The sequence below is a fragment of the Danio aesculapii genome, chromosome 12, assembly GCF_903798145.1.
Source record: "Danio aesculapii chromosome 12, fDanAes4.1, whole genome shotgun sequence".
Taxonomy (NCBI): domain Eukaryota; kingdom Metazoa; phylum Chordata; class Actinopteri; order Cypriniformes; family Danionidae; genus Danio; species Danio aesculapii.
Genome location: NC_079446.1, coordinates 22,453,040 through 22,467,389, shown reverse-complemented (window position 1 = coordinate 22,467,389; position 14,350 = coordinate 22,453,040). Strand labels below are relative to the sequence as shown.

General features: G+C 34.8%; 1 protein-coding gene across 2 annotated transcripts in view; it reads right to left on the bottom strand.

The window, feature by feature from the left end:
* The window catches only part of thrab (thyroid hormone receptor alpha b), a 268,145-nt gene that overhangs the window by 46,953 nt on the left and 206,842 nt on the right, over positions 1 to 14,350 (bottom strand). For both annotated transcript variants that reach the window (XM_056469511.1, XM_056469512.1), the window contains one exon: positions 7,721 to 7,782. In XM_056469511.1, coding sequence (XP_056325486.1) covers positions 7,721 to 7,782 — 62 coding nt within the window. The remainder of the gene's footprint in view (positions 1 to 7,720; positions 7,783 to 14,350) is intronic.

The window sequence follows — 14,350 nt, the reverse complement described above, 5'->3', positions numbered from 1 at the left end:
TTCAGTATTTATTACTTAAACAGCATTAAGCATATTGTTGCTGATCAGCAACTTCTCATTCATAGGTGCAAGAGGAAAATGTTATCATTCATTCATTCATTTTCTTTTAGCTTAGTCCCTTTATTTATCAAGGGTCGCCACAGCGGAATGAACAGCCTACATATCCAGCATATGTTTAACACAGCGGATGCCCTTTCAGCTACAACCCAGTACTGGGAAACACCCATACACTCTCACATTCACACGCATACACTATGACCAATTTAGTTTCAAATTCAATTTACCTATACAGCATGTCTTTGGACTGTAGGGGAAACCAGAGCACATGGATCATGTTCTGCACAATTATTTTAGGATTTAATCTAAAAATGTATCTTTTTTTTCTTAAAATTTTGCCCATTTCATAGAGTAGACTGTTAAATGAAGTTACATGCCCCTTAAATTTAAGATAACGTGGTGTAAAGCAATTTCACAGATGCAGTAAAACAAGACTTCCTCAGCATGAGTGCAAACGTGATGTTATTAGGGATGAAAAAAATATTTTTGACATTTTCAGTTTACAAAAAATACTATTTACGTCTAGCAGTGTTCAGCTCACTGGCTTCACTCTTACTTCAGCCATTATGACTGTATGGTATCAAACTCTTTTCACACTCGACATGGAAAGCACTGCACGATGAAACCCATTCATTTCAATGGCTTGCACTGTGTAAGGGCCGCCCAAAGTGCAAGAGCAGTTTACTGTCAGTAACGTGGTTACTTTATTGGCTTGTTGTTGTTGTTTTTAAATCAGTATAATTTAATTTACCGAGATACATTTTCAAAGTCTTACAAGTTTAATTTATGTTATTTAATAAAATAATAAATAGTTTTGTTTTTTGCCCAATGCTAGTAGAATTTTTGGTTTTGGTTTCAGCCCAGAATTTCCATTTGAGTGCTTCTCTAGATTAAAGTATAATACAGTATATTTAAAACTAGTTCCTACATTTAAAGCATCAGGTGCATCAATGAATCGATGATGTAAAATGTAAAAAATTGTAGTGTCTAATGCATGACTTTTATGTTAAACACAGTAATAGAGGAAAGAATAGAAGTCAGAATTATTAGCCCCCCTGTTTATTTTTTTTACCCATTTTCTGTTTAATGGAGAGATTTTTTTTCAACACTTTTCTAGACATAATAGTTTTTGTAAACATAACTCATTTCGAATAACTGATTTAATTTAGCTTTGCCACGATGACAGTAAATAATACTTTACTAGATATTTTTCAAGACACACACATATATATATATATATATATATATATATATATATATATATATTTATACACATATATATATACATATATATACATATATATTAGGCTTGTGCCGGTATTCGGTAATGCGATAAATCACGGAAATGAATATGCACGATATTGTTATCGCGGGCACTTCAAAATAGCGTGAAAAATAATAGATCCGAATTTATATTCTTAGAACGCGCCTTAGCTTATTTTCCATCAACCGCTTGAAGAAAAACTGCGTATATGCTGCGCAGAACTGATGCGCACTCTGATGTAAACAATCCCCGCATGTAGAAGCCCTGTGTGCGCAGTGCGCAGTGCGCGCCGCCGCTGCCACCGCACTATAATCCTCACACGCAGGCCATCTGTCAGACCGGGCACTTTCCCGGTGGGCCGACATACTTTTTGGGCCAGGCTGATCATCGTCTTATGATCTGATCGGCCCATAAAAGGCTTAGCAGCCTATCGTTTTTTTCTGCCTTATTGATTGACGCTGCTGTGATCTGTGACTCTCTGAAAGTAGATGCTTTTTTCCCGGACAGACAGACCGGGCCGGCCCATGTGACACCCTGCAGCCCATTGGCTCTTTTCGGTATTGACATTGGGCTGGCCCAATCACAAACTCCTATTTTGGACTCCGTGTGAGCGTGCGTCGTCTGTGTGTGTTTGTGAAAATAGTCGAGAGTCAGAGAGAAGAAACGCAAGGGAGGCGCAGAGAAATCGCGGGAAATACACCGGCGTTTAGCGATTCTGAAAAGTTCTCTGTTCATTCTAGTACACGGCTAAAAACTCAAATCACGTGACCACACACTCTCTGCCCAGAGCTGCCAGCCACTAGTTCAGGGGGTGAGCATAAACCCCAGGTCAGAGTATAGTGCATGTCAGACAGTTCATCTGCTGGGTGATCTCATCTCACTATAGTTGTTAAACGTGATATTGAATTCATCTTGTTGTCTCTATCTAACAATTCTTATGTCTTTTGAATCACTTGTTCTCAGTTAACTGTTTTGCCTGAGTGCAAAGATAAGCTAATATATTAATTTATGTAACCACATACACTGATTCTGCACATTGACTGATTGCTAACCTTTATCGTTTAAATTTAATGTACGTTATACTGTTATAATGGCCATTATTGGTTATTAAAACTGATATTCTGCAAAAGAGACAGGGTAAAGTTAATTCTTTTCAATGGAAATGAAAGGAGACAGTTATATTTAAGCCCTGTTTTGTTATAAATATGCAGTGTGAAGATGATGCTCATAAAAAAATATACAGCTACACGAGGCTGTTTGGTGTCTGTTAATCATAATATCAAAATGAAACAAATTTGACTTATATTATGTTTTCATTGTTTAGATAGTGAAACAGCAAGCAGGATGAGGTGAAAGAGGTTAAAATGTAACACTGTTCCCTTTGAAGATTTACCCATGCATTATCAGGCAGTTTTTGTTATGTTTATTATTGAATATAGGCTGAGTCAATAGTGTATTGAATAAGCTAAATTGGCTGTAGTGTATGAGTGTGTGTGAATGAGTGTGTATGGGTGGTTTCCAATATTGGGTTGTGGCTGGAAAGGCATCTGCTGCATAAAACATGCTGGAATAGTTGGCAGTTCATTCCACTGTGGCAACCCCTGATAAACAAGGGACTTATGCGAAGAAAAATAAATGAATGAATAGTGTATTTTTTTAGAACTCAACAAATATCTTTATGGACAGCATACAGAAATTAAATTGAGATTAAAGTTTGTATTTATTTATTTATTTCATATATATGGCTTTTGTGTTTTATAGAATATGAGTTGATAAGGAGGAACGCTGCCGACAATTTATCCCCCTTTAAAAAGGTTAAAGTCAGAAGTTTGGAAATATTTTGGGTTCCAAAAAAATGCAGAGGGATTACGAAGACGGTTTCCCTTTGCACATTCACTTTGATATAATTGCTCAAGTTTACTTTTATATTGTGTATTGTTTTATTTATATTTATTTGTATTTAAATGTTTGAAGTACTTTTAGTTAATTAAAAAGTTATTAAAGTTTTGTTATTGAAGTTTTTTGTGTTTTTTTACCTGTTTCTCTAGTAAAATTACAATATCGTGATAATACCGTATACCGTGATAAAAGCTCAATCAATTAATCGCAGCATGAAAATGTGATACCGGCACATGCCTAATATATATACACATATATGGCTGCACGGTGGTGCAGTGGGTAGCACGTTCACCTCAAAGCAAGAAGGTCGCTAGTTTGAGCCTCGGTTGGGTCAGTTGACGTTTCTGTGTGGAGTTTGAATGTTCTCCCCGTGTTCTCGTGGGTTTCCTCAGTGTGCTCCGGTTTCCCACAAAAGTCCAAAAACATGTGGTATAGGTGAATTGGGTAGGCTAAATTGTCCGTAGTGTATGTGTGTGAATGAGTGTCTATGGGTGTTTCCCAGTGATTCCGCTGTGGCGACCCCAGAATAATAAAGGGACTAACCCGAAAAGAAAATGAACGAATGAATATATATATATATATATATATATATATATATATATATATATATATATATATATATATATATATATATATATATATATATATATATATATATATATATATATATATAATAAACAAATAAATGAATATATAAATACATACATTTTAATGCAGCTGCAGGTTTCTTTAATAGGCAAATATATTCTATGTTTATCAATAAAATGCATCCCAAAAGTGTTAGCCAGTGAAAATAATTAATAATGATTACATAAACTAAAAAGTTTTTTTTACACTTTAATACAAAAAGTATACTACCTAATGCACCTTTAAACCGGGTTTTAAAATGACCTGAAAACAACCTGTATCAAACATTTTTCATTTTAACTATTCTGATTATTAAAATTGTATCCTTTGTACAAAAAAAAAAAGCAATAAACAGCAGTGGTGTTTATCATGAAACAGTAAACATCCCCACATTGCTCTACCATCTTTCTTTCCCACGTGCTTTTATAAGTACCAGCACTACACAGTAATACAGTTTAAGGTTTAAAGGTTGCTGTGGACATGAGGTAAACCAGGCAAAAGAGCTTTAAACGATGGCTAATCAAAAGTCTGATGAACCAAGCAAAGATGGAGTGCTCTGAGTAAATGTACAACATCTAACCATCAGGCCAACTTTACTCAACTTCCTTACCCGAACAACCACCAATAAAAAGAAAATCCTCACACAGCTCATTAGCCTTAGAGAACGATCGTTTCAATGTGAGTTACAGTATCCTGAAGGATATCATCAGAACGTTGCATAACAAGAAGCCTATTGAGATGACAGAAGCTGCAGCGGATGTTCAGAGGATCACGGGGCATATCAAAAGCCTTCTGGTGTGTTTCTGAGAAATGTGGTGTCACTGATGAATTGTGGGATCACACAAGAGGAGTGAGCTTTAGGCAAAAGTAGCAAAACCATTCGCTAGAAACCCTATATAGTGTATGGCTCTTGAGTTGACAGTATCAGGAAAAAGGAAGGGAAGTGTGAGTCAGAGAGATTTTCAGTCAGAGACAATTCTGTCTTGACTTAAATGTCATCCTTAATTTGTCGCATTTATTGTATTATCTGACAACAAATAGAACAAAAACCCAGCTTGCCAGGATTGTTTAGCTTTTAATTAATATTTTAAACTAAAAATGTAAACATAACATTGTATTTCCACCTTTTTCCTACACCCAATGTTACTATGCCTGAATTATGTGAGCAGCTTCTGTTAAACTGTAAACAATCGGTCAAACTTTTCATTCATCAAATGCCAAACGGGAACTTTTTAGAACTTTCAGCAGACCATTAAAAGCTCCAAAAACCTCAACCACAATATTATAGATGTGTTGAACATCACACACACCAACCGAATATAATCTGGAGGAACAGAACACAGTGAACCAAAAAGAGCTTTGGCCACAGACACGCTTATGATACTAATGTCACGTAAAAAAAATGAATAAATAAAAAAAATAACAAACATAATTTTCTTTTCATGACAGATAAATAAAAATCAAAAAGCAAATTCCAACTCTAATGTTTAGAAGTAGGGCTGCAACTAACGATTATTTTAATAATTGATTAATTTGCTCATTATTTTTTCGATTAATCGATGAATCGGCCTTAAAAAAAACATTCATTTCCAACCCTTTATTTAAAAACTGAACTAAAAACTTTAGAAAGTGCACAAACATTGTTTGTGAATATCTGTGAGCTGTTAATAATAATATTAATAATAATAATAATAATAATAATAATAATAATAATAATAATAATAATAATAATAAACTTAGTAGGTTTGTCCTGTTTTCAATCCAAATATATTTAAAAAATCTTAAATCAAGATACATACTAGACACTTGAAACAGCATAAGAAATTATGTCTTGTTTTCTGGCAAGCTATATTATTTGCCAATGGGGTGAGAAAAATAATAATCTTAACAGAAGTTTTAAGCATCACTTAATTTTCTCATGCCATTTTTCTTGTCTAGTAAACTTGCTTTAAGATTTTTTTTCGATTTTTGGAATGGAAACGAGACAAAATTACCAAGTAAGAAAAGCTTTTTTGCAGTGTGTGTATACATGACAACAGATGGAAAAATTAATGATCCAAAAAAGGCGAGTGAATAAAAATGTCGTTAGTCTTGCTATGCAAAGTGCAAAGTAACTATACCACCGCTGCTTTACTTCTATTATTAACCCTTTCATTGGTGAGTTTAAAAGATTCTATCTGGAACCTGGAGTGAGTTTTGTTAAGTTTTGGCGATCACTATTTTAGAACATTCACCCTTAATGTTTCCATGGCGACGCGTCATGTTTGTCACGTGACACACCGATGCCACATCAGTGCTGTATGACAGATGTATCCCTTTTATTATGCCTTTCTGTTTTAATACAAAATATTCACACGCCTACTCATCATGTCATAAACTACCTGATATTCCAATTCACAAAACTGTGTGAGTATTTTTGTTGTTTAAATTACATATAAATGATCTTGATCGTGATCTATGACGTGAGATGGGCATCGCCATATTTACTTGCGTCCGGTTGTATGCCTCATTCATAAAAGCAAAACAAGCAGGATTTAGCACGTAAATTCATCAGTTACTCCCAAAATGCATACAAGCAAGCGGCTGGTTAGCTGGGAGAAGAATAGATTGAACTTTATTGTTACTTTCTCTACGTGTATCTGATATGAATAATACACATCAGCAAATTATATTTGAATGGATTGTTAGACTTCCATAGACTTTCTTGTGTGCTTTACAAACTCTAAATGTTTTGTTTTACTAGTACTTTTACGTTTACATGTCTAAAACATAAAATAAGCATTGGGTGATTAAAACACTGCATACTTACACGCCAAAGCTCGGTTTGACTTTTTCTTGTCATGCTACTTTTGTTTATTTAGTGTGAAATGCTCCCATACCTTGGGTGACTAGGGTCGCACAGATTTCTCTGCCTTCGCCATGTATCTTTCCTCTACAGTTACCTCTGCTTGTTTTTTTTAGCTCTTTTCTGTCTGTAAGGGCGCCAAGCTCTGCTGGCATCAGTGCGCGAGAGAGGCACTCTCCGCTCTGTGCACAACTAAAGTCTTTTTAATAATGAAACGTCTCTGCGTTGCGTGACACGACAAATTGATTATGAAATTTGCTGCAACGCTTTTAGTATTCGATTTTAATCGATTTAATCAATTCGTTGTTGCAGCCCTATTTAGAATTATCTATAAGGATTATTTGTACCAGAATGTTATTATTATTTACAATTATATGTTTAATTTGGGTGGAAGTTACAAAGCAATCTGACAGTAATTCGTAACTTAAACGTAACGTAATGTAAATTTATTGGCTAATTCGTATTAATTTCTATGATCTTCTGATTTGTACATTTTAGTTCAGTTTGCTCAACCCTCGATTACGGTTGGGTTTAGGGGTAGGGTTTGGGGGCATGCCTCCTTTAAAAACAAATCATTCATTTTGTACAAATTAAATCGTATGTACCTTGTGAGATTGGGTTGGAAGTACTTGAAACTGGAAGTGGAATCCATAATTTGAAATGCAGCAGTAAAGTGTGGAAAAAGGTGGATAAATATAAAACATTAATTCAAATATTATAAGCAATAACTATCAACAAAAACCTCAACAAAGTGTAATAACATGCATTATTTATTATTTTAGCTGTATAAGGATACTTTTTTTCCTGGCTTGCATTTGATTTTGCCAAATGGTGCATCAATGAGTGTACATTCACATTTAGATTTGACAGTAAGCAAAAAAAAAGTAGACAATGAGTGTAAGGAATGAAGTTGCTTACTCAAGATGTAGACACTGCTACAAAATAGAAGACACCAAATATATAATGCACTAGACAGTGGAAAGGAAGTGATTTCAGACAAAACTAGAGTCTTCTATCAGACATTTTACCTGACATGCTCTTCACCGAACACTGGCTGTTCTTTCTCTTCCTTTTCGGGCCATCGAGCCACCTGGAAAAAAGAGGAGAGAGAAGGCTGCTATTAGTTGAGAAGTCTTTGCCCTGATTCGATGGCTTCAATTCCCTGTGGTTTCACTTTATATTTTTAACTAGCACACTTTCAGCTCCGAGTGCTCAGACAACATGACAAGCCTGTCATTTTGATTGAGAGAGTGAGGATCACAAAAAAAGAAGACTGCAAATACAGGCACCCTGACTGTTAGAGTTTCTGACATGTTCATGCCACTCTGGCCACAGGACGAGCCCACTGCCCTTCTCTCTATACAATTTATTTTAACATATGTATATATGATTAAAGCCCAAAACTGATAACAGATTCAATGGGCAGTGACTAAAAAAACACAAGGTAATTTCTCATGAACTCTTGTACACTACCTGACAAAAGTCTTGTCATCGATCTCAGTTGTAAGAGCAACAAATAATAACTTGACTTCTAGTTGATCATTTGGAAAAGTGGCAGAAGGTAGATTTTTCATGCCATAACATGGACCCAAGATTCTCACAGAAACCAGTCAAGTTTGGTGAAGAAAATATAAAGGTTTGGGGTTACATTCAGTATGAGGGCGTGCGAGAGATCTGCAGAGTGGATGGCAACTGAACAGTCTGAGGTATCAAGACATTTGTGTTGCCCATTACATTACAAACCACAGGAGAGGGCAAATTCTTCAGCAGGATAGCGCTCCTTATCATACTTCAGCCTCCATATCAAAGTTCCTGAAAGCAAAGAAGGTCCAGATGCTCCAGGATTGGCCAGCCCAGTCACCAGATATGAACATTATTGAGCATGTCTAGGGTAAGATCAAGGAGGAAGCATTCAAGATGAAACCAGAGAATCTTTATGAACTCTAGGAGTCCTGCAAGAACGCTTTCTTTGCCATTGCAAATGACTTTATTAATAAGTTATTTAAGTCATTGCAGAGATGTATGGATGCAGTCCTCTGAGCTCATGGGAGTTTATAAACAATATTAATTCTTTTTCCACTGCACCATGACTTTATATTCTGTACTATACATTAATTCTGTTAAGTGACAAGACTTTTGTCTAAGCAAAGTCAGACCTTACTGTCCTAATTAAATCATTAAAAATCAAGGCATGATCATATTTTATTTTGGTAAAATAAGCATAATCTAGAGGCCTTTGCCTTTCATATAAGCAACTTAAGATACCAAATGATCAACTAGAAGTCAAGTTATTATTTGTTGTTCCTCAAACTTAGATAGGCGACAAGACTTTTGTCAGGTAATGTAGATATACAGTACCTATAAAACAAATTTGCAAAACAAATACAGTGACAAGAAAACTAATACACAGCCTACATAAGAAAGATAAAAAACAAGATAAAATAAAAAGAAAAAAGAACACAATTAAGCAAAACAATGGCAAAAATAAACAAAAACACTAAATTATAAGCATTTTGTGGTCAGCATTCAGTCAGCTGTCAGACCAGTAGCCCCACAGATGTACTGTAACTGCAATTTATCGACTGGCCACTTGAGACTGGCACCAAGAGGTAGTCAACTCCATAGACTCCACATGTTATAACCCCCAACTTTACAAGAGAAAAAAAATGTCTTTACAAAAAAAGGTACAAAAAATTATTTTGGTGTCTATAATTAATGTATTTAATGCATATAATTAATTAAACTAACGCTATAATTACTATTACCCTTTATGACATAATAAATGGTCTGCCGCTCACAGTTATGCCATATTATTTTAGACTTTACTGCACTCCAGAATCTGACGGCTTGATTAGCTGTAGGCTATAAAACTGAAAATTTGTCATGCAACGCTTTGCCTAGATTTCATAAACAGCCTAGCATTTACTAACACAGCATATATTTAAAGTATTTGAAAGTAAGTAGAGTTTTCCTCTTGTAGAAAAATCATAATAATAATGCTTGAAAAATGCTTAATGCAGCTTATTAAATTAAAACTGTGCTTTTAAAAGACCAAACACAGTAGACACATTATTGATATAGTATCAATCAAGCTCGTCATAATTATTTAGTGTTGAGCATTTCATCCACACCCTTAAACCCCCCAGCCCACGCACCTCCCTTAAAAAGAACAAATAAATAAATAAATAAATATCTAAGAAAAAAACAACAAGGCATCTCTAGCTCTGCCCATGCCACGACTCTTCACCCATTTGCAGATACACAGGAGTGACGCTGACGTTGGCACCTGACAACAAAGTGCCAGTTAGCCCTGCCCACATGCAGCTTCATTTGCACGCTTCAAAAAACCTACAGGTGACATCACAGACACCACATCCATATTTTTTTTAAAGTCGATGGCTGCGTCCGAAACCGCATACTTTCATACTATACAGTATGCTAAAATCAGTATGCGAGCAGAGTAGTATATCCGAATTCATAGAATTCCGTATGCGAGAAGCACCCGGATGACTTACTACTTCCGCCGAGATTCTGAAGTGCGCATCCCATGCACGCTGCGCTATCTCATGATGCCCCACGAGAGAATTCATGAATGGGAGTGAAGCGACGCAACTGACGCAGGTAGGTCACGTGATCATGACTAAATAGCGGATGTAGTACGTCCGAATTCCATTAATACTTCTTACATTCATACTGTATAGAACGTACTTTTCTAACTGACGAGTAGTACGGTTAAATTCAAATGCAGTACTCACTGAGTAGTAGGCGGTTTCGGATGCAGCCTATACTTAAAACAAACACAATACTTGGATAAATCCATTCGCAACTTTGGGTTAGCATCTATAAAAACATTCAAATTACAAACTTACTTTTAACAGCAATATCCAACATTTGCTCAACACCAGGTCAGCCAGTAGCAGAAACAATCATTATGACACATCTGTAAGCGCTGAGACAGACTTACAGCACTAAAATGACCAAATGTCATCAATTATCAATGAGAGCAAAAGATTTTAGAAGCAGTCGCTGACAAAGCGAGAAACAAAGAGTGCCAAATGAGCAGTTACGAAATACAGTGACCACCAAAGTGATGACAAACAGAGCCCCACATGATCTGCTGGACATCATGGCTTAATATTAAAAATAAGGCCGCTCTGTGACCTCTAGCGACATATATGTGTGAACGGATACATCAAGCCTGGCTGTGATTAAAGAGCCGGAGAGAAACAGAACAGAGTTACATAACAATATGTCCAAAATAATGCAGGCAAATCTTTTAGCATTCAGCGCTAGTCTCTCAAAACCCCTTCAACGCCACTACTGCTGCTAATGCTAAACTCTTTAAAAATACATCAAAATGGACTTTGATTTCTACAGGGAGAGCTGTTTTAATCTTCAGTAAACACCACAACACTGATATGAGAGAATATGCAAGATGGTGAGCTTGATTTTGATGGAACAGAGCAACTTGAATGTACTTTGAGACAGTGAAACACATAAAATATTAATTGAAACATCAAAAGCTGTAGGGGTGGACATCTTTACAGTTATATAACGAAATTGCATTATCTTTATGAAAACATAATACTGTGCTGGAATGGGTTTAGATAGTGAAGTTATAGCATAGTGCTTTGATATGTACAGGGTTTCTGCAGGTTTCAGCAAGTTAAATTTAAGACTTTTTAAGAGCATTATGAATGAAATTTCAGACTCATACAGGGCTTAACGCTAAGGAGTTTTTTGAATGGCCCTGTTGGAAAATATTTTTATTTTGCCCTATGAAACTTTTTAAAAAAATATAATTTAATAAATTTAATAATACAATACTACAAAAAAATTATATATATATATATATATATATATATATATATATATATATATATATATATATATATATATATATATACTTCTATTTTTTTTTAAATATATTTATTTCTGTTATCCTGTTGCACTGTAGAAGCTCTGTCACGAAAACAAATTCCTCGTATGTGTGAACATACCTGGCAATAAAGCTCTTTCTGATTCTGATATATATATATATATATATATATATATATATGTTAATTCTGAGCAAAATATTTGATGTTTTAAAGGTTTTTAAAACTATAATAAACTAAATGTACATATATTCAATATATTCATACATTCAATATATGAAAATATACACGAACAAAGGAAAATTAAGACCTGTTTAAAAAAGATTTAAGACCTACAAGACAACATTTCAGTAAATTTAAGACTTTTTAAGACCCCAAGGACACCCTGTATGTAGGCTAAAGAAGTATATTGTTAATGTATTTATATGGTGTTTTTTGGTGTGTTTCAAGTCATTTTTAAATAGTGCATTCCACTTTCATATATCGTGAATAAATTACATTCTCAATTAGAACTTTGCCTTCTTTTAAATGTTTTCTTTCCCTCATTGTGTTAATAAAAAGGCAATATTAGACAAAAAAGACACTGAAAATGAGAGATTAAACTAATTTAAAACAGAACAGAATTTGCATGATCTAGTATGCACAGTCACATTGCAGTACTATAATAAACAGCAAAGGCATGTACAATGTTCATGTATTGTTGTATTTATATTGTATTGTAAGGCACTTCAAGATTCATATTGGTGTGCCTGTATTTGAACCCTTATGTACTGTTGGGGATGTTTTCATCCACTCTGGGGTGATTTTGAGTCTTGATTTGGCCATAACTTTTTCTGTGTTTCAGCTAGCAGAATGATTTTTGGTGACAAATCTTATTTTGACACACATTTTGAGAATATTCTTTGGGATTAAAAAAAAAAAAAAAAAACTCAATGATACACTGTGGGCAAATTTACTACCCTTTTGTTATGTTCGGGATGAAAACATCTACTGAACTGCTCTAAAAATGCATCAAATATTTTTTTTTTGCCTAAATCAGTTAATCAACCTAAGTCCTGATCAAAACTACTAAATAGCTCAGAAAATTACTGGATTTTAGCTCTTTTTTTTTTCAAATTCATAAATGATGTGAATGATTTGGTGAAGAAAAAAAAAAACGCACAAAATGACTTATTTTAATATAAAAAGTAATTGTGGACTGGAATTTTTTTTTTTTACCTTTTACCTTTTTTACCTTAAGTCTTGGTCATGTGAAAAAAAAGCCTTTGATGCACTGTTTTTGATAGATAAAAAAAATGTTTTTGCCCCATTGACTTTGATTATAACCACATTTTTTATTGCAAAACCATGACACTATATGATCATGAATTTTTGATTGCTAGTGGTTTTCCCTGTAATTTTTACTGTTGATGATCAGTTGGCACCATTGACCCTTTAGATGGGCCTGTGCAAAAAAAGCTTAGTTTCTGGATTTTATATGGAGTATAACAGCAAATTAAAGTGTGTGTATGTGTGTGAGAGTGACCTTTGTGCACTTGATGTGTCTGAGAAAATCAAAAATATGCAACTCAGCTCTCAGAACTACATGAAGTAAATAAAAACAAAGACTGTGTATTTACGAACTATCAAATGTGGTTATAATGGAAGTCAATGGGGCAAAAATGGCCACCAACAGTAAATTAGGGAGAAAAAATTTAAATCTAACAACTCAAAGCCAATGTTGTAAAGAATCATTCACATGTCCACGATTGTGATAAAAGGTAAAAAAAACCCAGTATCAATTCCATTTATATTGAAATATATTGATTTTTCCACCAAATAAGTGACATCATTTATGAATTTGGCAATTAAATACTTAAACTCTGTCTTTTTTAAAAACATTTTCTAGTTTTAAACAGGATTGAGGTTGATTCACAGATTTATGTGAAAATTTTTTTTTTATCTGAGCATTTTTACAGCGGTTTAATTCAGTGGATGTTTTCTTCCCGAACATAACAAAAGGGTAGTAAATTTGAACAGTGCACAAGAGTTAAGTCATCTTTAGTAAAAGTTGCAAAGGAAAACAAAAGAAAACCCAAACTCAACAACTGTGATTAAGCTCACAAATTTATGATTGCTGCAAAACCTAGCAGCAACTTCATCCACCATGATATCTACGTGTTATTCAGGGGCACATTAAGAATCCCACTGGTACTTTTTTGTTAGTGTCTCGAGTTTGCCCTTTTCTCGTTTGATAGAATCTTCTGGCAATTACCAAGAGAACACAAAACAAGGTTCATGTGATGTGCTGCCTCAAGCCACCGCAATGTCACACACACAAACAAAAAGAAGGCCATCTTTGTTCAAAGCCATGGGGAAAAGATTATAAAAGGTTCAAAGTCTAATACAGGGTAGTGTTTTCCTCCGCTCACCACATTGTTTTTGTCATTCACCGTATTGATTCCGCAGCTGTGGAATGTTATTTATGAAATGTCATTTAATATGTCTGACTGAGGTTCTGTCAGGACACCGAAGCCTCTAGAGTTTGACTGTCGTCCGTTCTTTCGGGCCGACAGAAATGTCACTCTAAAGCCGCGCCGTCACAATCATTCTGGAAGGTTTTACCAATACAACTGTCAATCATCTGCCGTCCTCAGAGGAACCTGCTCATCACAAAGGCGACGCGTACGTACAAACAAGCATTTCAAGAGTCTCTTTCCATAAGCCTCAGGTAATCAATCTGCTTGTTGAGTTTGAGGTAACGCATCACATTTTCTGGATCCAAATGCTCTATTAGACGAC